The sequence below is a fragment of the Anguilla rostrata genome, chromosome 8, assembly GCF_018555375.3.
Source record: "Anguilla rostrata isolate EN2019 chromosome 8, ASM1855537v3, whole genome shotgun sequence".
In the NCBI taxonomy this organism is placed as follows: Eukaryota; Metazoa; Chordata; class Actinopteri; order Anguilliformes; family Anguillidae; genus Anguilla; species Anguilla rostrata.
The window spans coordinates 55,629,841-55,657,344 of record NC_057940.1 but is presented as its reverse complement, the minus strand read 5'-3'; the positions used below and the strand labels follow the sequence as shown (position 1 = coordinate 55,657,344).

The window sequence follows — 27,504 nt, the reverse complement described above, 5'->3', positions numbered from 1 at the left end:
CTGCTCTGAATTGGACTGTGACTGAGACACTGTGACTGAGAGACGCTCTGTTTTCCAGGCTGCTCTGAGAGATGGAGGCTTTGGTGCAGAGACTGGAGCAGGCTGTGACACGCCTGGAGAGCATGTCCATCAAGATGCAGACCCCGGGAGGGGGCGTGGCCAATGGAGACATAACCAATGGAATCAATGGTACAGACAGACCTCACGCACACATACACACACACACACACACACACATATTCACACACCTGTGACCATGACCCAGGTGTAGCTCAGTCTCTGGCGTTTCTTGCGCAGGTGTAAGCCGGTGTGTGGAGGCGTTTGACCTGCTGCTGGAGGGCCCAGTGTCGGACTACCTGCGGACGAGCCAAGCCATCGGAGAGGACGTGGAGAAGCACGTGAGTACTGACCCCCACGCTGTCATTTCAGCTCCTACTCCAGCTCCAGCGCGTTATCCGCATGGACATATCTGCCAATACAGGCTGCCAAAGCAAAGATTGTGTATTCGTCAGTACAGCTGCATTGTAAAGACATGTAAAATAAGAGCAGAAACAATGACACCAACAGATAACAGTGATAAGGACTCCCAAGGACAGTCTCTCACACACTCTTACACTCTCTCTCTTTCTCAGACACATACACACACACACACACTCATAAACACACTCTCTCCCAGAAAAGGGGGAGAGGAGGAGATTGTTTGGCTAAAAAGTTTAAAATCACTCCTTTTATGGAGAACTACTGGTTCTGAAGTGATTTATTCCAAAATTGGAGGCATTTGACCAAACTTGGGCAATTTCTACCTCCATCCGAGTGAGCACAAGCTTCGTGGGGAGGGAGGGATGGAGAGAGGGAGAGAGGGGGGGAGAGGGAGTGGGGTGGAAAGAGAGAGAGGGGAAGAAGAGGGGGTAGAAAGAGAAAGGGGCAGGGAGGGAGAGAGGGATAGAGAGAGAGGGGTGAGAGGAGTGGGGTGGAGAGTGAGAGAGGGGAGGAGAGGGGTAGAAAGAAAGAGGGGGGAGGGATAGAGAGAGAGGGGTGAGGGAGTGGGGCGGAGAGAGAGAGGGGGGAGGAGAGGGGGTCGAAAGAGAAAGAGGGGGAAGGGAGGGAGTGAGTGAGGGGGAGAGGTCGGGGGTATAGAGAAAGGAGAGAGAGAGAGAGAGAGAGATAGAGAAGTTCTTGTCAGTGGTTGTAGCAGCAAATAAAATAAGACAAGAACAAATCCCAGATCTTAGAAAATGAGAATCGCAGACAACATTAATATAAAATCAATGCATCTGGAATTTTGATTTGCCATTTAAACAAAAAAGGAAGGACATATTTCTTTGCAATCAAATATTTTTGTGAACATAATACTGTCATTCTCATCTGTTGAATATTTAATGGAATCCTCATCATCATGACTGCACTGCACAGCAAGAGTTATGAGAGTTGGCACGACCTTTAACCCTAACCTTTAACCCCAACCTTTAACCTTTCCAGGCAGAGATGGTGAAGACTGCTCTAAAAGTGCAGAGGAACTTCATCAAGATGGCGAGCACACACCAGCAGCCTGCACAGGTAAGCCTGTTCCACACACATACACACACACACACACTGACGACCACATAGCACAGCACACACATACACATGGCCACACACTTACACACAACACACACATACACACCACACACCACACATACACACACACACTTCCACAAATAACACTGCACTAGACAGCACAGACACACACACCGAACCACACACACACTCAAACACACACTCAAACACACACTCACGCGCTATTGAGCTGCCTGCTCCCTGTCCCTCCCATGATGCTTTGCAGGCGGAGATGTCGGCCCTGCTGAAGCCCATCTCGGATCAGATCCAGCAGGTGCAGCGTTTCCGCGAGCAGCACCGCGGGAGCCTGCTGTTCAACCACCTCTCAGCCGTCAGCGAGAGCATCCCGGCGCTGGGCTGGGTCACCGTGGTGAGTAGCCATGGCAACTGGGTCGCTATGGCGAGAACACCCCACTCCAGTGCCCCCTCTGGTACCTCTGTTCTCTGAAAGCAATGCAGATGGAGGGGCCCACAGATGAGCTACACTTTCAACAGTCTCAAACATGGCTTATGCACATTGCTGAGTGTGATGTGATGTGCTTTGTTTCTGTTCTGTGTGATGTGCTGTGTATTTGTATGGCTGTGAGTTGTCATTGTGTGTCTCATGTGTGTGTATTGCTCCTGTGTGTTGATCATGTGAGTCGGGCATTGTGTGTGAGTGAGTGCGTTTAGGCTGCGATGCAGCACTGCGTGGGCTGCTGTTAACCGTTCATGCCGTGGGAGTGATCCCGTGGCTGGTGTGGGTACGTGGTGAGTAGCCATGGCAATGGTGTATGCAGCAACACCCCCTCAGTGCTACGTCCCGTCTCGTATCTAAAGCAGTGCAGATGGAGGTGCCCCTGACAGATAGCACACTTGTACGTTCTCACTTATAGAACTGAGTTTATGCATATATGCATCTGAATGTTGTGTACTTGTGTATTGTGCCATTTCTGTAATTGTTCTCTTGTTCTGTTATTGTGTACTGTGTCATTTGTGTAATTGTGTAATTTGTGTAATTGTGCTCTTGTTGTTGTGTATTTGTGTAATTGTGTTGTCTCTCACAGTGCATGAAGCCAGGGCCATATGTGAAAGAAATGAACGATGCCGCCATGTTCTACACTAACCGCGTTCTGAAGGACTACAAAGAGACGTGAGTACCGTCACTAACCGCGTTCTGAAGGACTACAAAGAGACGTGAGTACCGTCACTAACCGCGTTCTGAAGGACTACAAAGAGACGTGAGTACCGTCACTAACCGCGTTCTGAAGGACTACAAACAGACGTGAGTACCGTCACTAACCGCGTTCTGAAGGACTACAAAGAGACGTGAGTACCGTCACTAACCGCGTTCTGAAGGACTACAAACAGACGTGAGTACCGTCACTAGCCGCGTCCTGAAGGACTACAAACAGACGTGAGTACTGTGGACACTGGCGTTGTTAATGATGCTGGTTATGGAGCTGATGGTCCCATTGGCAGGTATGTTTCAGTCCTCAGTGCACAGAACTGAAGCTCAGACACTGCTGTGCTGCTCAGACCTGTAGCACAGGAAGGCTGCTATGTTCAGATCCAGAGAGAGGTGCCTGCTGGGAATGATAATGCAGCGGGAGGACAGATGGAACGTGTGAACGAGGCTCCTGCCTCTGTCTCTCTCTCTCTCTTTTCTCTCCCCTCCAGAGATAAGCGGCATGTCGACTGGGTTCGGTCCTACCTGAACATCTGGACAGAGATGCAAGCCTACATAAAGCAGCATCACACCACAGGCCTGGCCTGGAGCCAAACTGTAAGCCTGAACACTGCCCATTCCTTAACACTGAAAACTGTCAACTCCATAGCACCAAACACTAACACTGAACACTGCCCATTCCTTAACACTAAGCCACACCATACAGCACAGTAAGCCACTATGCAGCAGAAACGACCATCACCAGTGTGCCAGTGTGCTTGCAGGTCTGACCTGCATGGACAAGGAGAACTGCGCTCTTTTCCGCAGGTTCAGGCTCTCCTCCTGCTGGACCTTGCCCCATGCCCCGCCCTCCCTCCTCCTGCCCCCCTGCCCCCGCCCCCCCCTCCGAGCGCAGACCAGCAGCCCAAACCTGACAGCAGCGCCTTGCACTCTGCCCTCTTCGCCCAGCTCAACCAGGGAGAGGACATCACCAGAGGTGAGCACACCTGGGGAGAGGGAGGGAGGGAGGGAGAGAGAGAGGGAAGGAGGGAGGGAGGGAAGGAAGGAGAGATAGAGGGAGGAGGGAGGGAGAGAGAGAGTGGGAGGGAGGTAAGGAGGGAGAGAGAGGGAAGGAGGGGGAGGGAGAGAGAGGGTGGGATAGAGAGAGAGGAAGGGGGGGAGGGAGAATTTAAAATAAAGAATCACGACAATTGCGGCTACAACGACAGAATTAGTAATTACTTACGTTGGGTCTGTCAGTTGGAAAGTAAAAGCTGTCAGCTGTAAACCCTGACCTTGTGTTGGTTTCATGAACTCTCTGTGATGTCGTTCTGCCTTCAAAGTGCGTCCCAAATTCATTGCCTTTTGAGGTTCCTTTACCGTTGGCTTGATGGCTTCAGAAAGAGCTGCCTTCTAAGGGTGCAGGCAGAGAGGCAGCTGCTCTCGTCTTGGGGTATTGGGACACAGCGCATTCTAAGGGTGCAGGCAGAGAGGCAGCTGCTCTTGTATTGGGGTATTGGGACACAGTGCTTTCTAAGGGTGCAGGCAGAGAGGCAGCTGCTCTTGTATTGGGGTATTGGGACACAGTGCTTTCTAAGGGTGCAGGCAGAGAGGCAGCTGCTCTCGTATTGGGGTATTGGGACACAGTGCTTTCTAAGGGTGCAGGCAGAGAGGCAGCTGCTCTCGTATTGGGGTATTGGGACACAGTGCTTTCTAAGGGTGCAGGCAGAGAGGCAGCTGCTCTCGTATTGGGACACAGCGCTACTGTATTTTTTTTGGATCCAGGCCTGAAGCACGTCTCTGAAGCCCAGAAGACCCATAAGAACCCGGGCCTGCGCTCCCAGAGCGGGGCACCCCCCCCCACAGCCGCACATGGCCACGCCCCCAAGGCCGCGGCCACGCCACCCCACAGCCGCACCCCGCTGCTGGAGCTGGAGGGGAAGAAGTGGCGGGTGGTATGTGCCCCACTCGTTCGCTCCTCATCCCTTCATCCCTCCTTCGACCCGTGGGAGTGCAAGATGTTAAACGGGTTCTGTCCCTGCAGGAGTACCAGAACCAGGCCCCGGACCTGCTGATCTCCGACACCGAGCTCCGGCAGGTGGCCTACGTCTTCAGCTGCGCCAACTCCACCCTGCAGATCAAGGGCAAAGTCAACTCCATCATTCTGGGTGAGATGACCCCTCCGGGCCAGCAGGGGGCGCTGTGATATTGGGATGAATCGTCTCTTGTTCTCATTCATCCATCTGACTTTTGTTCTGTTTTCCTCCACAGATAACTGTAAGAAAATGGGTGTGGTGTTTGACAGCGTGGTGGGCATCGTGGAGATCATCAACTGCAAAGACATAAAGCTCCAGGTAAACCTCTGTCCCACCCAGAGCTCCAGGTAAACCTCTGTCCCACATAGAGCTCCAGGTAAACATCTATCCCACACAGATCTCCAGGTACAGCTCTGTCCCACATAGAGCTCCAGGTACAGTTCTGTCCCACACAGATCTCCAGGTACAGCTCTGTCCCACATAGAGCTACAGGTAGATAAGTCTCTCATAGAGCTACATGTAGAGCGGTCTCTCACAGAGCTACAGGTAGAGCTCTGTCCTACATAGAGCTACAGGTACAGCTCTGTCCCACACAGAGCTCCAGGTACAGCTCTGTCCCACATAGAGCTACAGGTAGAGCAGTCTCTCATAGAGCTACAGGTACAGCTCTGTCCCTCCTAAACCTATAGGTAGAATGGTCTCTCATAGAGCTACAGGTAGAGCAGTTTCTCATAGAGCTACAGATAGAGCAGTCTCTCATAAAGCTATAGGTAGAGCGGTCTCTCATAGAGCTACAGGTAGAGCAGTCTCTCATAGAGCTACAGGTAGAGCAGTCTCTCATAAAGCTATAGGTAGAGCGGTCTCTCATAGAGCTACAGGTAGAGCAGTCTCTCATAGAGCTCCAGGTAGAGCAGTCTCACACAGAGGTACAGGTAGAGCGGTTTCTCATAGGGCTCCAGGTAGAGCAGTGATGTCACGACCATCCTCTGCCCCGTTTCCTAGGTGATGGGGACAGTGCCCACCATCTCCATCAACAAGACGGACGGCTGCCACGTGTACCTCAGCCAGGACGCGCTCAACTGCGAGATCATCAGCGCCAAGAGCTCCGAGATGAACATCCTGCTCCCGCAAGGAGACGACTACGTGAGCGAGAGGGGGGAGGGAGAGAGTTCCCCGTTCCAGAGCAGTGTGTGTTTGTGTTGCAGAGTGTGTGTGTGTGTTTGTGTTGCAGAGAATTCCCTGTTCTAGAGAAGTGTGTGTGTGTGCGTTTGTGTTGTAGAGTTCCCTGTTCTAGAGCAGTGTGTGTGTTTGTTGCAGAGTTCCCTGTTCTAGAGCAGTGTGTGTGTGGGCGTTTGTGTTGCAGAGTTCCCTGTTCTAGAGCAGTGTGGGCGTTTGTGTTGCAGAGTTCCCTGTTCTAGAGCAGTGTGTGTGTTTGTGTTGTAGAGTTCCCTGTTCTAGAGCAGTGTGTGTGTGTGTGTGTTTGTGTAGCAGAGTTCCCTGTTCTAGAGCAGTGTGTGTGTGTGTGTTTGTGTAGCAGAGTTCCCTGTTCTAGAGCAGTGTGTGTGTGTGTTTGTGTTGCAGAGAGAGTTCCCCGTTCCAGAGCAGTTCAAGACGGTGTGGGACGGATCCAGACTAGTGTCGGAGCCCACCGAGATCGCTGGCTGATGGCTTCCTCCTCCTCTTCCTCCACCTCCTCCTCCACCTCCTCCTCACACAGCAGTCTCACACATTCACTCAGAAATAACAGTAATACTACAGTAACTCTTCATCGGAGTCCTCCTCACCATAGCCACTGTGTTAGTGGGAGCACCAGCCTGATATAATCCAAGACTCTTTCTGCAGCTCTTTAAAACAGTTCCTTCACTCACACACACACACACACACACACACACGTATATACACACCCTTGTTGTGAGGACCGTATGTGACGTGTGTAAATGTAGGTGTGTTCATGTGACTCGCGCCGCGGTTTTTCTAGGGCTAATTCTGTGATTTCTCTCGAATGAATTCCTCCTTAAATGGCAAAAGTGGAATAACCACAAACTTACATATTTATCATCCGTGCCATAGCCATAACTCTGTCTCACTCACTCACACACGTGCGCACATCAAACAGACACACAGACACACAGACACACACAGCTACAGCATTTGTGTGTAAGCTTCGCAGGGAATGTAAACAATGTCTCACACGCTCTTGGTTCTTGTGTGCCGTTAAGTGTTTTGAAAGCTGACAGCTTTTGCACAAGTCTCCCCACCCCTTCAATGTCATATTAACACGCAGAGTGTAGAGCATCACAGGAAGTGTAGTTTCACACTAATAGTGTATCACAATAACTATAGTGTATATACACCAATAGTGTATAACAGTAACTAGCTTTAGGCTAATAGTGCGGAATATCACAGTAACTGTAGTTCCACGTCAAGCATCACGTCAGTGTAGGTTCACACTAGTCGTGCATCAGTAACTAGTTTCACACTAATGTAAAGTATCACAGTAACTGTAGTTCCACGTCAAGCATCACGTCAGTGTAGGTTCACACTAGTCGTGCATCAGTAACTAATGTAAAGTATCACAGTAACTGTAGTTCCACGTCAAGCATCACGTCAGTGTAGGTTCACACTAGTCCTGTATCAGTAACTAGTTTCACACTAATGTAAAGTATCACAATAACTGTAGTTTCACACTAATAGAGCATCACAGTAACTGTAGTTTAACACTAGTAGTGTAAAATATCACTGTGTAATAACGTAGAAAGAAAAGAGACTGTAGGTTTAAGGTTGTGTCTGTCTCAGTGCAGTTGCGCTGTACTATCGGGAGATGTACACTGGGAAACCGTTCTTTTCTCAAAAGGTTCTCATTGGTCCCGTGTCAGTCATCGCTGAGGTGTGATTGGTCCTGTGTCAGTCATTGCTGAGCTGTGATTGGTCCTGTGTCAGTCATCGCTGAGGTGTAATTTTTCAGGCTCGACACCGCGAGAGTTTGCGGCCACCAATAATGTCAAAGGGGGGGATTAGAAACAAGTGCATTTTAAATATCGCAATGAATTTGTTTATTGGACATTTTTCAAAATAAAATGAATATGATTCAGTGCCTGCAGTTATGTTGTGTTTTGCAGCCCTCAACAGCGGCATTATGTGCAGTGCTCTCATCCTGCCACCAGAGCGCGCTGTCGCACAGCCAAGAGGTCATGACATTAAGCCCCGCCCTCCCTCGTGCATCCAGCGGAAGGCCACAGATTCTATATGCTCACAAGGTGCTCACCTCATATGTTCCTTCCGTCAGCTTCTTGGCTACGGTGGGTTGCTAATAAAGTTGTAGTGGGACAGACACCACTTAAATATTCAGAAGATGCACATCTGGTCTTAAATGTTAGGGAGACGAGACCTTCCACGCAACGCAGCAGTGGTGGAGAATCCAGGTTCAGAAAGCTAAAGTCCTCCACTGTACTTCGTCCCAGTCACCTGGATTTGCCAATTAGCGCAATTCTTCATCCCGAAGATGGAACAAATTAGTGCAGTCAGCCACCTGAGTTAATGGGTGGACGTGGCAGTGCTTCCATTTTCTGAGCCCTGGACTTCTCCAGTGTCTGGTGTGAGTGCGGAGAGTCTATGGTGTACTATCTGGTTTGTGTGCAAACTCTATGGTGCCGCTCAGTGCTTGATAACCCTGTTTCCCTCGGAGTCCTGTGTGAACAGCAGCTCTGGCCTTAGCTCAGAGTCTGGCTCCCCCTGCAGGGGAGGCTGGGATGGTACAGTCCCGGGCAGCTCCCTGCAGGGGGGTAAGTTGGTGCAGTCCAGCAGGGGGGTCCTGCACACGGCGCCGCGGTGAGCCATTACCTGTCGGCCCTCCGAGTCCTGGGTGAACAGCTGGGAGCGGCTCACCACCTGCGTCTCCGGGAGGTCGCGCAGGGGGCGTTTCCACGGCGACAGGCAAGGGGACTCCCTCCTCCAGGACGTGGGTTTGGGGGAGAGGGGAGAGGAGGGAGGCAGCGGGGGTCTCTGGCTGTTCTCTTTCCCCTCACCACGGTGGGACAGGGAGGGGTCACGCTGGGTGAGATGGCACGGCAGGGTCTCTGTGCTATTTGGGGCCCTGAGCCTCTTTTTAGCAGGCTCCTCCTCTTCCTCCTCCACTGGCAGGGGGGATGAACACGCCGCCAGCACCCTGCAGCCCCCCCTGACCCCGCCTCCTGCACTGTCCTGAGGGAGGGGCCTTAAAGGAGGGACCACACCCCCAACTCTCTGATTGGCTGGCTCCTCGGGCCTGCCGAAACGTTTCCTCTTCTTCAGCATTGCGGTAACGTCCGGTGGGGAGAGAGGCGTGGCCATTGCAGCGGCAGACTCCGCCTCTTCCTTACCCTGACAGGAAGTGGACAGAACTATGACCTGTTCTGGAGCCTTGTTCTCACTCCCACTCCACGGCAAACCAGGGGCAGGTGAAGCACTCTGGGTGATGCGGGAGCCGAGACCAAGAGGCAGTGAGGAGGGTTGGGCGGCGTCACCATGGCGACGCGGGGACAGGAAGGAGGTGATGGAGCTCTGGGCGGTGGCGGGAAACTGCAGCCTGGTCTGTGTGAAGCTCAGAACGGCGGGGACTCTGTAGGCCCCCGAGGGCCCCAGCGGGTTCAGCAGCCTGGAGATGGGGCGGGGGGGGCGGACCTGCAAAGCGGGAAAACCGGCAACTGAGACGGGCAGAGCGGCCTACTGAGGTCTACTGAGCACTCTGCCTGTGTCCGAATCAGACTCCCAAACTACTGGGTCCTCAAGGTGTGGGGCCTACTGGGGTCTACTGAGCACACTGCCTGTGTCCGAATCAGACTCCCAAACTACTGCGTCCTCAAGGTGTGGGGCCTACTGAGGTCTACTGAGCACACTGCCTGTGTCCGAATCAGACTCCCAAACTACTGGGTCCTCAATATATGCGGTCTACTAAGAATACTGTGTGCTGTTTGGTGCATACTTTTTAGTATGTGAAACAATTTCCCAAATACTATTTTCCAGCCGTACTGTGGAGGTGTCGTATTTGTGTAGTCATGATCACGTTTCATAGTTGAAGGAAAATGTAAGCAAAGCCGTGCCTCGTTTTATTAAACAATTCTGCCCATCATACTTATGGGACCAAAAACGGTCATTCACTCCCTGAAAAGTACGCTCACGAACGTACTCAGCGAAAACCCCAGAAATGAGCATACATTCCTAAAATTATAAGTTCACTTCATCTAGAGAAAATTTCACCTACGCAACTTTCTCACGCAGTGTACTCAACTACACTCAATAGTAGGCACGTGCATCGGTTTGGACATGGCCCAGTACAAGCATTTTTTTTTTTTTTTAAGGCCTATATCTATACAAACACTGAACCCTGATCCAGTGCCAGTGTTTGGCGAGGACTGAAACGTGATGCGTCCTCACCGGTTTCCTCTTCCTGCGGAGGTCCGCGGTGTCCAGCCACACGCCGCAGTCTTCCTGCGTGCTCGCCGGGACCTTGCAAGCCTTCATCGTCGTCACGACGATTTCCGCCACGCGTATCCCAGAATCCCGAGCCTCGACAAGCAACCTCCCGTTCCTGCTGGTAAGGGGGAGGCTAGTTAGACCGTGGATCTATGCCTAAATCAGGCCCTGCGGTGGCTCCGGCCCAAACGAAGCCCTCTGGACTCATGGACTTTAATGGCGTATCTCCGGGGTCAGGTGAGTCTACAAGTGGACGAGGGCTTCAGGGGTAAACAAAGGGATAGGACAAGACTTCTGACATCACCCAATACATGAGATGTCGATTAGAAACGGAGACACAGCCTGAATCAATTTCATACAACAAGAGAGGAAAAGGCGAGTCATCCACTATGGAGCCTAAATTAAAAATTAATTGGTTAAATAAATGACTAAATGAATAAATAAGCAGCTTAACATAAATTAATTTGAATAACTGTGGATAGGACAATGACATGAGATAGGGCTGAGTTGTATCGCGTGTTCATGCAGTGTCATAAAATTACGGTATGAATAAGGCTGGGCATAATTGAACAGATCACGTGACGTAAATTATGCCTTCAAAGCCTCGTGCCACAAAAGTAACAAATTTTAAAATTATTCAGTCAAATTTCTGATAAATGGAAACGCATATACGTCACAATAAAGCTAAATAAACGCTTGAATCACTTTTAAACATGGTTTGTTCTGAGAAAGAAAAAAAACTAACTACGTAGGTCAATTTAAAATATTGGCGATTAGAACACAAAAAAAATAACAGAAGAAAGGTGAAAGAAAATCTGAAAGACAAGTAACAGTTAATACTTTGTTTAACGTTACTTCATAGTTAATTGTGAAGTCAGCCAGCCGGAGATGGTTTGGCTAACATTATATTGGCTAGGTAACTTTAGACATACTGTTTGATTGCGACTAATTTAATAAACAAGTCATACAAAATAGCAAACCATTTGGCTAAAGTTAACGTTATCTAGACTAACTTGCTCAGTGGAAAAAAATAAAACCGTTTTCTCCGTCGGCTTACTTTATTGAGTTTTCGTGCTTTCAAGAGAGGCAACTTCTTTTCAACGCACAGCTGGCGGATCCTGAACAATCCCAGTAACGACTTAATTAGTAGAGTTATGGTTGTTAAATATGAAGCGAACAGTAGCTGCAGAAGATTTAAATCTGTCCCGCCAAGAGATTTTTCGTGAGAGCTGTTTATCTCGCGCCTTTTCTCAATTATAAACAAAAGCCTCACAGGTGTAATTTACCACGATACTTATACTATGAGTTTTTTGTGATTAAGTATCGACATTTAAAACAACTCTGAATTCCAAATTAAATGTGTATTTTAAAAACATAAAAAATAAAACAGGCACACTACTAGACAGCTTTATGAGCTACAGGAAGTGATGTATTAGGCTAACGGGGTGTGTTTGTGGTGATATTAAAATTAGACAAGAGGTGAGTGAAATAATTTCTTCGTTTTAAGCAGAAAGCCTGTGGAATTCTTCGCACATCAGAATATTTAATTACTGAAAGACAGCACACAAACGTTTTGTTAAGTCGTAGTCACGAACAACGAAACGTATTATATAATCTAGGCTAAGTAGTTCGCATTAGCTATGATTAGCAGCCAAGCTAACATTAGCTACTTTCCCGTACACAGGCAATGATTATCCACAACAAAGACACCGGTGGTCAGATATTACCTTACGTTAATTCTCATTTGTATAGTACACACCTTTTAACTGTTGTTAAATTTTGAATGTCGCTAGCTATTCCTTTGTCTGACCATAAAACCAAGTCCTAAAGACATTTGTTGTTAGTTTAGCTCGCTAATTTTGGAGTCAGATTGCCATGTCATATCAATATAGTGACGTCTTTTCTTAGCTGCAGTTATTCTTCTAATATCCTAATTTTCTCGACTTGCCAGTGAATTGACATATCGGCGTTTATGTATCACACCGTAAATGACTGAACAGTGACGTTGGCTAGGTTTCCGGCAGTTACTCTATCGTGGTTATAGAATGATCTGTCACTGTTTGCGATGTGGAACAAGACATTCCTTCGTTTGTTTCTCATCATTACTATATAAGATACAGAGACATAAGACCGTGGAAGGGTGAATGTAGATGGCATTTAGTTATGGCTTTCTTTTTGTAATGATGGAAACTAATGATGTGTGGGGTGTCTTTAGTTTCCTGATATTAAACCGGCGACAAACAAACCCTCTCTGATCCCTTTTTGATTTCCAGTTTGGTGACGTCACCATGTTTCACGGAATTCCGGTGAGCGCAGGAATGGGCGGAGGTGGGTTTTACTCTTTTTTTTCTTCTTTGCAACCTGAAGAATTTTTAAAAACTTCACTTGTACATATGGTTCCTCATTTGATTTAAACTCCAGTGACCAGACATTTCACAATGCTTAACTGGAGTGGAGTTAACTTGTAATATGAATTGTAAAATAATGTAAATGGACTAATCTGTTCATCAAAATAAACTTATTTACTGCAAAAATGTGTTTATATATTATATGTATATATAATTCACTGCAAAGAAGCTTAATATATGATTGTAATGCAAATTAAATTTATTCAATATTTTTCCTCTGCATTTCATAATTTTAGCCCCTGCCAATAAGCCTGAACTGTATGAAGTAAGTCCTTGTCCATGACCTGTCTCTGAGTGGGGGCGAGGGTGCAGACTTTGTAAATAGTAACATCTAGTAAAATGGTAATATCTGTTGAGGGTCTTCTTACATTTTGAAATCAATTAAGTGCCTGAGGGTCTCAAATATTATTTGGGGTGGAAAAAATATTCATTTGCACATTAAGAGTGGTTTCTCTGCCCATGAACATGTTAAACATACTCATAAACTACTCAGAGTTTACATAGTAAAGTCATAGTCATACTCTGAAATAGGCAGTACATCACCTGCAGAAGCCCTGTGCACTACATCAGGTAACTGAAAATGATATTCTTTCTGTTATGCAGGAAGTGAAGCTGTACAAAAATGCAAGAGAAAGGGAAAAGTAAGTACTCCTGAAATGATAGCATGAGCATTGTTTTGACTAGTATGATAACTTTAGCATTGTGTTTTGGCGGGTATGATAACATTGGTGTTGTGTTTTTGCCTGGTGTGATAACATCAGCATTTTTTTTTGGCAGGTATGATTACATTAGCATTGTTTTTTGGCTGGTGTGATAACATTAGCATTGTGTTTTGATAGGTTTGATAACATGGCAGAGTTATTTGCTGTGGTGAAGACTCTGCAGGCCCTGGAGAAAGCTTACATCAAAGACTGTGTGACACCCAACGAGTGAGTGCCCCATATCAGTCTACGCGTCTGCCTGCCTGCCTGTCTGTCTGTGTGTCTGTCTGCTACATCTGTGCATCTGTCTGTGTGTCTGTCTGTCTGTCTGCCCGTCTGTCTGCCCGTCTGTCTGCGTGCCCATCTGTCTGTGTGTCTGTCTGCACGTCTGTCTGTATGTCTGTCTGCATGCCTGTCTGTCTGCACGCCTGTGTGTCTGTCTCTGCCTGTCTGTGTGTCTGTGTCTTTGCCTGTATGTCTCTGCCTGTCTGTGTGTCTGTCTGTCTCTGTCTGTCTGTGTGTCCGTCTGTCTCTGCGTGTGTGCGTCTGTATGCTTAAGGCAGTGCTTTTTGGTTGTTTGACCAATGCGTCAGTGCTGAGTTGTTGATGGCAGGTGTCCGTGCTGATTGCCTAATTGATGAGAGTCTCCTACAGGTACACAGGTGCGTGCTCCAGGTTGCTGGTTCAGTATAAAGCTGCTTTCAAACAGGTCCAGGGGTCCGACGTGGGCTCAATTGATGACTTCTGCCGGAAGTACAGAGTGAGTCACACACACAAGTACAAATGGACACTCGCACATAACCACTCATATGTGCTCTTTCTCTTCCTCACACACACACGCACACACCCACACGGGCAATGCATGCTGGGTATGTGGTGTCAGGCCTTGTAAGACAGAACGTGTGATTTCAGCTCGACTGTCCTCTTGCCATGGAGAGGATCAAGGAGGATCGACCAATCACCATCAAGGATGACAAAGGCAACCTGAACCGCTGCATCGCCGACATTGTTTCTGTGAGTCACTGTAGTTATTTCTACCTGTACCTGTGTGTGTGCGTGTGCGTGTGCCTGTGTGTGTGTGTGTGTGTGTGCGCGTGTGCCTGTGTGTGTGTGTGTGTCTCATGTTTGCTCTCTCTTGCTCTCCTGTAGCTCTTCATCACAGTGATGGATAAGCTGCGTCTGGAGATCAGGGCCATGGATGAGGTAGTGCAGTCACACCTGTTACTTCCCCTGAGTCAGTTACACATGTTATGCCCTCTAAAGGTTGATATGCATCTATATATATATATATGTGGTTATATATGTTCCAGTCTGCCTTTATTAAAGGGCTTTAGCACATTGATAGTTTGCAGTGGTAGAGTCTTGTTTTCAGGCCGTTTCGGACAGTCATGTGATCGCGTGCTGTTTTTTGATTGGTCAGATCCAGCCAGACCTCAGGGAGTTGATGGAGACCATGAACAGGATGAGTAACATGCCCCCAGAGTTTGAGGCCAAGGATAAAGTCAGCCTGTGGTACGGCTCTGCCCTGAACACCTGTACACACCTGTACTCACCTGCCCACTCCTGCACACACCTGTACTCACCTGCCCACTCCTGCACACACCTGTACTCACCTGTACTCACCTGCACACACCTGTACTCACCTGCCCACTCCTGCACACACCTGTACTCACCTGCCCACTCCTGCACACACCTGTACTCACCTGCCCACTCCTACACACACCTGTACTCACCTGCCCACTCCTGCACACACCTGTACTCACCTGCCCACTCCTGCACACACCTGTACTCACCTGCCCACTCCTGCACACACCTGTACTCACCTGCCCACTCCTGCACACACCTGTACTCACCTGCCCACTCCTGCACACACCTGTACTCACCTGCACACACCTGTACTCACCTGCCCACTCCTGCACACACCTGTACTCACCTGCCCACTCCTGCACACACCTGTACTCACCTGCCCACTCCTGCACACACCTGTACTCACCTGCCCTCTCCTGCACACACCTGCACACACACAAACGCATGTACACCATTTAGGGCTGTGACTTCTAAAAGTTTAATTGTTAAACGTTTTGTAAAAACGTTTAAAGGCGATTAAAGGCATTTTAAGCATCAACTTTAAAATAATGAAGCTGTCTGCTGTGCACTACCTGTCACATGGCTCGTTTCTGTGATTTGTGCTCGCACGTAGCCCAGAATGTCTGCTCCTGAAGTCTGCGTTATGGCTGCTTGTGTTGCTTTGTATTTAAAAGCACTATCTTGACTATAGTTCAGGTAGTGCGACAGTTCAAATTGAAATCTCTGTCTCTCTAACCCCTCTCTCCCTCCCTCCCTCTCCCTCCCTCCCTCCCTCTCCCCCTCCCTCCCTCCCTCCCTCCTCCCTCCCTCTCCCCTCCCCTCCCCCTCCCTCCCTCTCCCTCTCCCTCCCTCTCTCTCTCTCTCTCTCCCTCCCTCCCTCCCTCCCTCCCTCCCTCCCTCCCTCCCTCCCTCTCTCTCTCTCTCTCTCTCTCTCTCTCTCTCTCTCCAGGTTATCCACGCTGAGCAGTATGTCTGCCTCTGACGAGCTGGATGACTCTCAGGTTCGGCAGATGCTGTTTGATCTGGAATCGGCTTATAATGCCTTCAACCGCTTCCTGCACGCCTCCTGAAGCGCTGGGCCGAGGGACTCGCCCGTCTCTCCACTTCCTGTTCTTCAGATTGGGCCATGGGGGCGGGGCATGAGGCAGGGGGCGGGGCGTGGGGCAGGGGGTGGGGCGTAAGAGTGGGGAGTCGACCGTTTCTGTTCTCTGATCTGTTAATGTCACAGTGCGGAGGAAAATGTGTGGCCTTAGTTTGAGTTTCATGGCCTGTGATTCATTCCTCCAATGAGCATGCTCCTTCTAAATACGTCACCTGAAGAGCCCAGAGGATTGTGGGTATAATGGTGATGTCATGGAGCCTGTTCTGCTGAAATCTTTTGTGCTTTTATAGTATTTTTTTTCTTTTTCTTCAAAGAACCTAAATCATCTGATCAACTGTTGGGGAAATGAGTGACTATTTGGTGACGCTCATTTCTGAAAATACTTGAGGAGAAAATTTTTTTTGTGAACCTGCGATTTACTCGGTGTAGTATATTAATCAAGAAGTGATTGTTGAGTATGTTTTATAATCATAACTGGGTACACACACATCTTTTCCCCGGGTCCTAACACAAGCTCAGAAGTGCTTGGACCAGCCTGGCCTGGTGGCAAAGGAAACGCATTTTCCCTCTCTGTTAATCATATGTTTAGTTATTGTACTGGCAGTGTCTGTGCTGGTGTTATATGGGGCTGTGCAGGGCTGTATTAGGACACGGGGTTTGTCTGACCCAACTGTTTCTCACTCTTCTGCAGCATCAAAGAACGTCTGTATTTATTTTACCTTCTTCTTTGTAAATAAACAAAGTTTAGTAAAAATGCATGTAACCTCTTTTTAGAAATAAAAAGTACTAAATGAAATGAAATTCTTGCAGTGTTTTCACCTCTGCATATACATGTCTTCACACCTCAAAGCCCCCCCCCCCCCCCCCCAAGAGCATTAAGACAGTTAAGACTACTGACGTGTTCACCTGCTGAAGTAAACTCAACCCTGCATTCACTATGAGATACGTGCATTCTTTCATGCATGTGTGTTACAGCTGCGACACCTTTAAGAACAGACGCTCTGCAGGTTTGTCGTGTTGCGAGCGTCTCCCGGGCGACAGAGGACTTCCTAAACGAACAGAAGCGGACCGTTTGCATCCGATGCGATCGTAGGAGTCGGGCTACGAGATCTGAGCATACGGACATCGGGCGAGAGTTTAAAATAAATACTTGGATTAATAGGGCGGAAGAAGGCTTGGGATAGCACACCTAATAATTAAGTGTATTAGCATTGTATATCAATGACGGCTTAAGACGAGCTCGACTGAAAGCTAGATTGCTAACTGGCTAACCTACTAAAACTTGGAAGGTCAGCTGAGCTGTTGGAGGTTGCCAAAGTAACAGGAACTGGGCAAACACAAACCCGCCTGCAGTCTGGCGTAGTAGACCGTGACGAAACCTGGAGACCTTGGTTGTGAAACCTTTACCTGGCGAGAGGCGCTGAACCGCATGACTGGGTTCGACCCGTTCGACCCTAGATCCTACACATCAGCGTGGCTATAGCATTTCCGGGGAAACACCGAAATAACGTTTCTTGTATTGCCTGCCAATTAATAGAGTGTCTTATTCACGTAGTCCGTTAATGGCTAGGATATCAATTATTTCATCCAATTTGATTTCAGTTATATTATGTTCTACTGTCTGTTATCTTAGTTGTAAGCTTAGATAATTTACACGATGAACATCTCTGAAGTTGAAGAGCACATCTCCCAGAAGTATGACATTAAGAAAAGGCTGGGGAAAGGGGTGAGTGTAACTGTTTCTGCTATTCTGTCAAGTGCTTATTAATTCTGCAATTTAGTGTGTGTGCGTGTGCGGAGTGATTTGGTCCTTTTGGATGACGTTTCTCTTCTGTAGTGATTTGGTCACGTGACCATTCCCACAAGACTGAAATAAGGTCTTGTTTTTCCATTACAAACCATAATTATATAAATAGTTTAATTGCGTTCTGATGCTATAATGCAGGATCACAATCTGCACACACACATTTTATACAAAGACATACGCACACATGAACACACATATGTACACACACATAAACACACTTGCACATACGCACACACACACACATTTTCACACTGCCCATGCTGGTTCCCCAGGTTAGCTGCAGCAGGGTGCACCTGGGGGCAGGTGTGTGTGTGTGTGGGGTATGGGGTGTGGGTGTGGGTGAGGGGGGGGCTCTGACAGCTGCTTTGCTGAGATCACAATGAGGACTCTGTCACAGTACACCCCCAGCAATAACATCATACCTACTCCTCTCCCCCCCCCCTCTCTCCCCCCCCTCTCCTGCAGGCCTATGGGATCGTGTGGAAGGCTGTGGACAGGAGAAGTGGAGAGGTTGTAGCCGTGAAGAAGATCTTTGATGCCTTCAGGAACAGGACCGATGCACAGGTGACACACACATGCACGCACGCACACACACACACGCACGTGCGCACACACACACACAAATCTCTCTCTCTCTCTCACACACACACATACAAATCTCTCTCTCTCTGTCTCACACACACACACACACACCTCTCTCTCTCTCTCTCTCACACACACACATACAAATCTCTCTCTCTCTGTCTCACACACACACACACACACACACCTCTCTCTCTCTCACACACACACACACACATCTCGCTCTCTCTCTCTTTCTCTCTCTCACACACACACACGCACGCCCCAAGTTACATTCTGTGGCTCTTCAATCAGGCTAATTCTGGTGCAATGAAAGTTTGTTTATTGTTCCTCTTCTCTGATTGGCTGCTAGTTTCCTATGATTGGCTTTTTCTTACTGTTCCCTGATTGGCTCTTTTGGTTCATTCGACAGAGGACGTTCAGAGAGATCATGTTCCTTCAGGTAAGAATTCACACACACACACACACACACAATCTAGCTCTATTAAAGAGTCTGCGTGTATTTCTCACAACATTGCTGAAACTGTTGTACATGAGATGGATGTTTATGATTATTGTAGATTGTTATGGTTGTGAGATCATTAAAGGCAGTAAAGTGACTCTAATGTTATTAATTTAGGAGTTTGGAGATCATCTCAACATCATCAAGCTGCTCAATGTCATTCGGGCTCTGAACGACAAGGACATCTACCTGGTGTTTGAGTACATGGGTAAGATACCTGGTGTTTGAGTACATGGGTAAGATACCTGGTGTTTGAGTGCATGGGTAAGATATCTGGTGCTTGAGTGCATGGGTAAGATATCTGGTGTTTGAGTGCATGGGTAAGATACCTGGTGTTTGAGTTCATGGGTATGATATCTGGTATTTGAGTGCATGGGTAAGATATCTGGTGTTTGAGTGCATGGTTAAGATACCAGGTGTTTGAGTGCATGGGTAAGATACCTGGTGTTTGAGTTCATGGGTATGATATCTGGTATTTGAGTGCATGGGTAAGATATCTGGTGTTTGAGTGCATGGTTAAGATACCAGGTGTTTGAGTGCATGGGTAAGATATTTGGTGTTTGAGTGCATGGGTATGATACTTGGTGTTTGAGTGCATGGGTAAGATATCTGGTGTTTGAGTTCATGGGTATGATACTTGGTGTTTGAGTGCATGGGTAAGATATCTGGTGTTTGAGTACATGGGTAAGATACTCTGGGATTATGCTGCATGTTTGGCCTCAGGGGTTGGTAGAATGTATAATTCACACGTAAAAACATATATCAAGTGTTCGTCCTCCCTCAGGGTTAATCTAGGCCTTTTTTGAGCATTTAATTAAACGTTGCGTCATGAAATCGGTGGGCTGGGCCGCATGTTCTGTGCGGTGTGATTGGTTGCTCGGTGGGCTGCGCTTTATGTTTCTGGTCTCTGATTGGCCGAGGGCTTCCCCACAGAGACGGATCTCCACGCGGTCATTAAGAAGGGGAGCCTGCTGAAGGACATTCACAAGCGCTATGTCATTTACCAGATCCTCACTGCCACCAAGTACCTGCACTCTGGGAACGTGATCCACAGGGACCAGAAGGTACGGCCCAGCGCCCGCTGCTTTACTGCGCGTGTGTGTGTGTGTGTGTGTGTGTGAGAGAGAGAGAGCGAGGTGTGTGTGTGTGTGTGTCTGTGTGTGTGTGTGTGTGTGTAATAAGCCTGTGTCTCTCTCCCTGTAGCCCTCTAATGTGCTGTTGGACAGGGAGTGCCAGGTGAAGCTGTGTGATTTTGGGCTGGCCCGCTCGCTGAAGCAGGTGCAGGAGGAGGAGGGGAACCCCACGCTCACGGAGTACGTGGCCACGCGCTGGTACCGGGCCCCCGAAATCCTGCTGGGCTCCCCCAGGTAAGCACAGGGGTCAGAGGTCACGCTGGCTTTGTGCCTTAATGAAGGCGTGTTGTGTTTAACAGCACAGCACTACAGATGGCACCTCCAGCTGCACTAACACCCTGGTCATGTGACTAATTGTGCTCTGCAGGTGCACTAGGTCATATAGGTACACTAAAGTTGTGGTCATGTGACTGATTGTGCAGGTACACCAAAGGTGTGGACATGTGGAGTGTGGGGTGCATCCTGGGTGAGATGCTGCTTGGGAAACCGCTTTTCCCCGGAACCTCCACCATCAACCAGGTGGAGCGGATCCTGAGCACGGTGCCCCGCCCCTCTGCCGAGGGTGAGAGAGGAACAGCCTGTGTGTGTGTGTGTGTGTGTGTGTGTGTGTGAGAGAGTGTGTGTGTGTGTGTGTGTGTGTGAGAGAGTGTGTGTGTGTGTGTGTGTGTGTGAGAGAGTGTGTGTGTGTGTGTGTGTGTGTGAGAGAGAGAGTGTGTGTGTGTGTGTGTGTGTGTGTGAGAGAGAGAGTGTGTGTGTGTGTGTGTGTGTGTGTGTGTGTGTGTTTACTACGCAGTGATGTTTCTGTGTGTGTGTGTGTTTACTAGGCAGGGATGTACAGTGTGTGTGTGTGTGTACACTAGGCAGGGATGTGCTGTGTGTGTGTGTGTGTGTGTGTGTGTACACTAGGCAGGGATGTGCTCTGTGTGTGTGTGTGTGTGTGTACTAGGGAGGGATGTGCTGTGTGTGTGTGTGTGTGTGTGTGTGTACTAGGCAGGGATGTACAGTGTGTGTGTGTGTGTACACTAGGCAGGGATGTGCTCTGTGTGTGTGTGTGTGTGTGTTTACTAGGCAGGGATGTGCTGTGTGTGTGTGTGTGTGTGTGTGTACTAGGCAGGGATGTGCTGTGTGTGTGTGTGTGTGTGTGTGTGTGTGTGTACTAGGCAGGGATGTGCTGTGTGTGTGTGTGTGTGTGTGTGTGTGTACAGCAGGCACAGTCTCCAGCCAGAGACTGGATTGTGGTGCAGTTCATTGCACACTGTTCTGTGCTGAATCTGTCAGTGACTCATTTCAGATGTGCAGTCCATTCACTCTGAGTATGGGGCCTCTGTCATACAGAGAATGCTGCTTCGGTGAGTACAACACCCCAGAACAACACCAACACTGATCTCTACAGAGTGTGAATGGGCTGATCTCTATACAGTGTGAGCTAATCTCTGTGCAGTGTTAGCTGATCTCTGCAGAGTAAGCTGATCTCTATGCAGTGAGCTGATCTCTGTGCAGTGTGAGCTGATCTCTATACAGCATGAGCTGATCTCTGTGCAGTATGAGCTGATCTCTGTGCAGTATGAGCTGATCTCTGTGCAGTATGAGCTGATCTCTATGCAGTGTGAGCTGATCTCTGCAGTGTGACTGAACTGATCTCTGCACAGTGTGAGCTGATCTCTCCAGTGTGTGCTGATCTCTGCAATGTGACTGAGCTGATCTCTGTGCAGTGTGAGCTGATCTCTGTATAGTGTGAACTGATCTCTGTGCAGTGTGAACTGATCTCTGTATAGTGTGAGCTGATCTGTCCAGTGTGAGCTGATCTCTGCAGTGTGACTGAGCTGATCTCTGTGCAGTGTGAGCTCATCTCTCCAGTGTGTGCTGATCTCTGCAGTGTGACTGAGCTGATCTCTGTGCAGTGTGAGCTGATCTCTACATAGTGTGAGCTGATTTCTGTGCAGTGTGAACTAATCTCTGCAGTGTGAGCTGATTTCTGTGCAGTGTGAACTGATCTCTGTGCAGTGCAAGCTGATCTCTGCAGTAAGCTGATGAGCTCTTGGTCCTCAGGCCGCAGGTGCCCCTGGTGGAGATGCTGCCTGCCTCAGTGGCTCCTGATGCTCTGGACCTGCTGCAGCAGCTGCTTGTGTTTAACCCTGATAAGAGGCTGAGCGCAGAACAGGCCCTACAGCACCCCTATGTCTGCAGGTACGAGCACTGGTGTCATAATGAGGGAGAGGGGCTTAGTGCAGAGACAGGCCCTGCAGCACCCCTATGTCTGCAGGTACGAGCACTGGTGTCATAATGAGGGGGAGGGGCTTAGTGCAGAGACAGGCCCTGCAGCACCCCTATGTCTGCAGGTACGAGCACTGGTGTCATAATGAGGGAGAGGGGCTTAGTGCAGAGACAGGCCCTAGACACCCTATGTTGCAGGTACGAGCACTGGTGTCATAATGAGGGAGAGGGGCTTAGTGCAGAGACAGGCCCTACAGCACCCCTATGTTTTGCAGGTACGAGCCTGGTGTCATAATGAGGGGGAGGGGCTTAGTGCAGAGACAGGCCTGCAGCACCCTATGTCTGCAGGTACGAGCACTGGTGTCATAATGAGGGGGAGGGCTTAGTGCAGAGACAGGCCCTGCAGCACCCCTACGTCTGCAGGTACGAGCACTGGTGTCATAATGAGGGAGAGAGGCTTAGTGTAATAATGTGGAGGAGGAGGAGGGGCTTAGTGTAATAATGTGGAGAAGGAGGGGGAGGGGCTTAGTGTAATAATGTGGAGGAGGAGGAGGGACTTAGTGTAATAATGTGGAGGAGGAGGGGCTTACCACAGTCCTGTAATGGGCCTCCTGCCCTGCAGGTTCCATAACCCCGCCCAGGAGCCCAGCCTGTCCTATGAGGTGGTCCTGCCTGTGGATGACTGGGTCCAGCTCTCTGTGGCACAGTATCGCAACAAACTGTATGAGGTAAGGTCCAGCGCCCCCCACTGGCCGGAGTCGGGTTGTGTGTCCTGAATGAGCCATGGTGAGCCATTCCAGACTGATACTTTCCTATTGATCATCTCTTCTGCTCTGGAATGGTACCACACATCATACAGCTTCCCAGGGCTGGCTGATCCTTTTACTGATCTCACTGCTCACTCCGATCTGGGTCGATCTGCATTCCACTTCAGTGCCCAAAGCACATGGAATATTTCACAAAATACACTAAAGATATTTTAGCGATTATTGTCGCTAAAACAATTACAGAACTTGCTCATGAGTTTAAATCTATCTGTTTGTATTTGTCTTATCTGATGTTGTTCTGTTGTGACTCGGCAAATGAGGGTCTCTCAGAGGTTTAAATAAAGGTTGAATGAATGAATGGATGAATGGATGGATGAATGAGCCTCTGTTATTCTGTGCCTCAGATGATCCTGGAGAAGCGGAGTATCCTCCGTCGGACGCAGCTGAAACAGGGGGCGGGGCGGGGGGCGGAGTCTGGTGATCAGGTGAGGAGGGAAGATGGAGGGCAGGCCCAATCAGAGGCCTCTGAGCCCTCCCCTGCTGTCCCCCCCCAAGCCCCCCCCACCAGGGAGAGATGCAAACCCGTGCCCTACAACTCCATCACACACACAGGTACAGATACACACACACACAGACACACACACACACACGCAGGTACAGATACACACACACACACACACAGGTACAGACACACACACACACACAGGTACAGATACACACACACACACAGGTACACACGAGCACATACACACATAAATGATCTGCAGTAATCAGTCATTTGCTGTCTGTCCAGGTTCAAATGCTTTGGCTCCTCCCACACAAAACCCCTCGGTGCCAGCCAATCAACAGCGCCCCCTGGGTTCCAAAGGGAGGCAGGAGAATGCAGTAGTGCAACCACCAGATGGCGCTAACAGCACTAGTGTGAGTACTACTTCACTTCCGGAAACGCAAGTAGCGATGGGTATAGATTGGTTCCTCTTGTAGTAAGGTTGAGTTTTGGCTGCTTCTCATTGGTTGGTAAGTGATGGGTATAGGTTGGTTCCTGTTGTAGTAAGGTTGAGGTTTGGCTGCTTCTCATTGGTTGGTGAGTGATGGGTATAGATTGGTTCCTGTCGTAGTAAGGTTGAGGATTGGCTGCTTCTCATTGGTTGGTAAGTGATGGGTATAGGTTGGTTCCTGTTGTAGTAAGGTTGAGGTTTGGCTGCTTCTCATTGGTTGGTTCCCACAGGTTCTGCAGCGTGGGTGTTCTGCCCCCACGTCTCACGCCCGCACCAGCACCCTGGACTTCCCACACCCCCAAAACAACCCACTGCTGCGTCGCATCGAACCTGCAGCCGCCAGAGGTGCCATTACCTCTACACAGCCGGTCAGTCCACAGCTCTTACCATAACCTCCCTCTGCCATAACTTACACAGCTCTTACCCCAACCCTCCCTCTGCCATAACTCACACAGCTCTTACCCCAACCCTCTCTCTGCTGTAACTCACACAGCTCTTACCATAACCTCCCTCTGCTGTAACTCACATAGCTCTTACCATAACCTCCCTCTGCTGTAACTCACATAGCTCTTACCATAACCTCCCTCTGCTGTAACTCACACAGCTCTTACCATAACCTCCCTCTGCCGTAACTCACACAGCTCTTACCCCAACCCTCTCTCTGCTGTAACTCACACAGCTCTTACCATAACCTCCCTCTGCTCTAACTCACACAGCTCTTACCATAACCTCCCTCTGCTCTAACTCACACAGCTCTTACCATAACCTCCCTCTGCTGTAACTCACACAGCTCTTACCATAACCTCCCTCTGCCGTAACTCACACAGCTCTTACCATAACCTCCCTCTGCCGTAACTCACACAGCTCTTACCATAACCTCCCTCTGCTGTAACTCACACAGCTCTTACCCCAACCCTCCCTCTGCTGTAACTCACACAGCTCTGACCCCAACCCTCCCTCCGCTGTAACTCACATAGCTCTTACCATAACCTCCCTCTGCTGTAACTCACACAGCTCTTACCCCAACCCTCCCTCCGCTGTAACTTACACAGCTGTTACCATAACCTCCCTCTGCCATATCTTACACAGCTCTTACCATAACCTCCCTCTGCTGTAACCCACACAGCTCTTAACATAACCTCCCTCTGCTGTAACCCACACAGCTCTTACCATAACCTCCCTCTGCCATAACTCACACAGCTCTTACCATAACCTCCCTCTGCTGTAACTCACACAGCTCTTACCATAACCTCCCTCTGCTGTAACTCATACAGCTCTTACTATAACCTCCCTCTGCCGTAACTTACACAGCTCTTACCATAACCTCCCTCTGCTGTAACTCACACAGCTCTTACCCCAACCCTCCCTCCACTGTAACTCACATAGCTCTTACCATAACCTCCCTCCGCTGTAACTCACATAGCTCTTACCATAACCTCCCTCTGCTGTAACTCACACAGCTCTTACCCCAACCCTCCCTCCGCTGTAACTTACACAGCTGTTACCATAACCTCCCTCTGCCATAACTTACACAGCTCTTACCATAACCTCCCTCTGCTGTAACCCACACAGCTCTTAACATAACCTCCCTCTGCTGTAACCCACACAGCTCTTACCATAACCTCCCTCTGCCATAACTCACACAGCTCTTACCATAACCTCCCTCTGCTGTAACTCACACAGCTCTTACCATAACCTCCCTCTGCTGTAACTCATACAGCTCTTACTATAACCTCCCTCTGCCGTAACTTACACAGCTCTTACCATAACCTCCCTCTGCTGTAACTCACACAGCTCTTACCCCAACCCTCCCTCTGCTGTAACTCACACAGCTCTTACCATAACCTCCCTCTGCTGTAACTCACACAGCTCTTACCATAACCTCCCTCTGCTGTAACTCACACAGCTCTTACCATAACGTCCTGATTGCTGAATCGGCTGCTCGCTGTATGAAATAAAATGTTGATTGTGACTGACAGTTTGACGGGCCGTCCTGTTGCATTTGGAGATGAGTGAGACCCGTGTCTTTTCTCTTCCTGGCGGGGGGGGGGGGTGCAGAGCCAGCCCGGCCCGTCCCCGGCCCGAGAGACGCGCGCCCCCCCCAGGTACAGCAGGAAGGTGTTCCAGAACTCCGCCAACGTGGGGGCGGCGGGGGACCCGCGGGCCAAGCTGGGCAGCTACTCGCAGGCCTACGGCACCATCAACAGGACCGAGCTGGAGAACCTGCGCAGGACCCGCGACAGCTAGCGACAGCTAGCGACGCCGTGGAGCGGGGGGGGGGGGGCGAGGGCCTCACACGACAGGCCCACTGGGGCTTTCCAGAGCACCCACAGGAGTTGCCGCGGCTACGTGCGTAACAACGGCGACGGTAGAGGGCTGATGAGGGCCTCCGTGTCGGCTGGGTGACTCCCCTCTTCGCCAGCAGTTGCACAGCGAGACCAGGATCTGAAGTCAGTCTGAATGAACTGTGAATAACCGCTAACCCTGGGAAGCCATTTACAAACTGTGACGACCGGCAATAAAATGATCGCCACGGCAACCGATGTGACACAGGTGTGTCATGGAATAAAATGTGCTTAGGCTGCCAGTCAAAAAAAATATCGCTCGGTAATTATGAAACAGAAACTGTGATTTAGCACAAATGTCTAAAATGTCTGGGTAGTTCACATTTCTCTGTGTTGTGCTTCCGCAGATAAAATTATGGTAAAGGGACCTACAGAACATCTCTTGTTTCTCTACAGCTTCGCTGTTACTGTTTTCAGACATTCTCTTTCTCTCTCTCGTGTATACTATATATATATATATATAGAGAGAGAGAGAGAGAGAGAGAGTATGTGGACACCTGACATCCAACATCTCTTTATGGGCATTAATATGGAGTTGGTCCACCCTTTGCTGCTATAACAACGTCCACACTTTTTGGGAAGGCTTTATACTAGATGTTGGAGCAATGCTGCAGGGATTTGCTTCCATTCAGCCAGAAGAGCATTAGTGAGATCGGGCACTGATTGGCTAATTAGGGCTGGCTCGCAGTTGACTTTCAAATTGATCGCAAAGGTATTGGATGCGGTTGAGGTCAGGGCTCTGTGCAGGGCAGTCAAGATCTTCCACACTTTCCTTGACAAAATCATTTCTATGTGGACATTGCTGTGTGCTCTGGATATTTGTCATGCTGAAACAGGACACTGTTGGGGAAGCACAGAATCATCTAGAGAGGGTCTAAATCTTATCCAGATAAGGTCGGTTGCTGGGTGCAGGCTTTGTTCCCAACCAAGACAGTTACACACCTGATCACTAATCAAGGTCCTTTGAAAAGTAGGACTCTAGTGTTTGATTAGCAGAATCAGTGTGTAACTGCTGGTGGAACAAAAGCCTGCACCCACACCGGCCTTCTGGATAGATTGAGACCCTGCTAGAATCTAGAGTGTGATTGTATGCTGTAGCATTAAGATTTGCTTACTAAGGGACCTAGC

The 27,504-nt window shown here is 49.1% G+C and overlaps 4 protein-coding genes across 6 annotated transcripts; 3 read left to right on the top strand and 1 right to left on the bottom strand.

Moving 5' to 3' along the window:
• Nucleotides 1-58: 58 nt before the first annotated feature.
• Nucleotides 59-7,871, top strand: cap2 (cyclase associated actin cytoskeleton regulatory protein 2). Its single transcript, XM_064349064.1, has 12 exons — nucleotides 59-189; nucleotides 298-398; nucleotides 1,480-1,557; nucleotides 1,823-1,966; nucleotides 2,643-2,728; nucleotides 3,256-3,376; nucleotides 3,578-3,740; nucleotides 4,529-4,698; nucleotides 4,788-4,911; nucleotides 5,015-5,097; nucleotides 5,782-5,922; nucleotides 6,361-7,871. Exons 1-12 carry the CDS (start codon nucleotides 72-74, stop codon nucleotides 6,442-6,444), a joined length of 1,413 nt encoding a protein of 470 aa, XP_064205134.1. The 5' UTR covers nucleotides 59-71; the 3' UTR covers nucleotides 6,445-7,871.
• Nucleotides 7,805-11,456, bottom strand: LOC135262163 (aurora kinase A- and ninein-interacting protein). Of its 2 annotated transcripts, none has more exons than XM_064349060.1 (3): nucleotides 11,288-11,456; nucleotides 10,192-10,348; nucleotides 7,805-9,438 (listed from the first exon to the last, which is right to left on the bottom strand). In XM_064349060.1, exons 2-3 carry the CDS (start codon nucleotides 10,276-10,278, stop codon nucleotides 8,434-8,436), a joined length of 1,092 nt encoding a protein of 363 aa, XP_064205130.1. In that variant the 5' UTR covers nucleotides 10,279-10,348; nucleotides 11,288-11,456; the 3' UTR covers nucleotides 7,805-8,433. The 2 variants fall into 2 exon arrangements, with proteins under 2 accessions (XP_064205130.1, XP_064205131.1); XM_064349061.1 differs by having other exon boundaries at nucleotides 10,192-10,345; nucleotides 11,288-11,445.
• Nucleotides 11,457-11,571: 115 nt separating this feature from the next.
• vps28 (VPS28 subunit of ESCRT-I) lies at nucleotides 11,572-16,829 on the top strand. Its single transcript, XM_064349063.1, has 10 exons — nucleotides 11,572-11,709; nucleotides 12,504-12,558; nucleotides 12,875-12,903; nucleotides 13,242-13,279; nucleotides 13,478-13,567; nucleotides 13,994-14,099; nucleotides 14,252-14,353; nucleotides 14,489-14,542; nucleotides 14,760-14,851; nucleotides 15,876-16,829. Exons 2-10 carry the CDS (start codon nucleotides 12,519-12,521, stop codon nucleotides 15,994-15,996), a joined length of 672 nt encoding a protein of 223 aa, XP_064205133.1. The 5' UTR covers nucleotides 11,572-11,709; nucleotides 12,504-12,518; the 3' UTR covers nucleotides 15,997-16,829.
• A 162-nt stretch (nucleotides 16,830-16,991) lies between these two features.
• mapk15 (mitogen-activated protein kinase 15) lies at nucleotides 16,992-26,754 on the top strand. 2 transcript variants are annotated; one of them, XM_064349058.1, is made up of 14 exons: nucleotides 16,992-17,754; nucleotides 18,301-18,399; nucleotides 18,830-18,859; nucleotides 19,037-19,127; nucleotides 19,853-19,983; nucleotides 20,123-20,286; nucleotides 20,475-20,614; nucleotides 21,344-21,401; nucleotides 22,102-22,239; nucleotides 22,889-22,994; nucleotides 23,438-23,645; nucleotides 23,827-23,954; nucleotides 24,262-24,399; nucleotides 26,090-26,754. In XM_064349058.1, the coding sequence occupies exons 1-14, from the start codon at nucleotides 17,686-17,688 to the stop codon at nucleotides 26,276-26,278; spliced, it is 1,689 nt and encodes a 562-aa protein (XP_064205128.1). In that variant the 5' UTR covers nucleotides 16,992-17,685; the 3' UTR covers nucleotides 26,279-26,754. The 2 variants fall into 2 exon arrangements, with proteins under 2 accessions (XP_064205128.1, XP_064205129.1); XM_064349059.1 differs by lacking the exons at nucleotides 16,992-17,754; nucleotides 18,301-18,399; nucleotides 18,830-18,859; nucleotides 19,037-19,127 and adding an exon at nucleotides 19,591-19,603.
• The last annotated feature ends 750 nt before the right edge of the window (nucleotides 26,755-27,504 follow it).

What these genes read in the sequence shown, in the direction of transcription:
- LOC135262163 (XM_064349060.1), bottom strand. Translation starts at nt 10,278, where the DNA reads ATGAAGGCTTGCAAGGTCCCGGCGAGCACGCAGGAAGACTGCGGCGTG. An exon ending in TCCGCAGGAAGAGGAAACCG is followed by an intron (nt 9,439 to 10,191) that starts GTGAGGACGCAT and finishes CCCGCTTTGCAG; the next exon opens with GTCCGCCCCCCCCGCCCCAT.
- vps28 (XM_064349063.1), top strand. Translation starts at nt 12,519, where the DNA reads ATGTTTCACGGAATTCCGGTGAGCGCAGGAATGGGCGGAG. An exon ending in ACTTCTGCCGGAAGTACAGA is followed by an intron (nt 14,100 to 14,251) that starts GTGAGTCACACA and finishes GTGTGATTTCAG; the next exon opens with CTCGACTGTCCTCTTGCCAT. An exon ending in AGATCAGGGCCATGGATGAG is followed by an intron (nt 14,543 to 14,759) that starts GTAGTGCAGTCA and finishes TTGATTGGTCAG; the next exon opens with ATCCAGCCAGACCTCAGGGA.
- mapk15 (XM_064349058.1), top strand. Translation starts at nt 17,686, where the DNA reads ATGAACATCTCTGAAGTTGAAGAGCACATCTCCCAGAAGTATGACATT. An exon ending in GAGAGATCATGTTCCTTCAG is followed by an intron (nt 18,860 to 19,036) that starts GTAAGAATTCAC and finishes TTATTAATTTAG; the next exon opens with GAGTTTGGAGATCATCTCAA. An exon ending in CAACTCCATCACACACACAG is followed by an intron (nt 23,646 to 23,826) that starts GTACAGATACAC and finishes CTGTCTGTCCAG; the next exon opens with GTTCAAATGCTTTGGCTCCT.
- cap2 (XM_064349064.1), top strand. Translation starts at nt 72, where the DNA reads ATGGAGGCTTTGGTGCAGAGACTGGAGCAGGCTGTGACACGCCTGGAG. An exon ending in GAGAGGACGTGGAGAAGCAC is followed by an intron (nt 399 to 1,479) that starts GTGAGTACTGAC and finishes TAACCTTTCCAG; the next exon opens with GCAGAGATGGTGAAGACTGC. An exon ending in CGCTGGGCTGGGTCACCGTG is followed by an intron (nt 1,967 to 2,642) that starts GTGAGTAGCCAT and finishes TGTCTCTCACAG; the next exon opens with TGCATGAAGCCAGGGCCATA.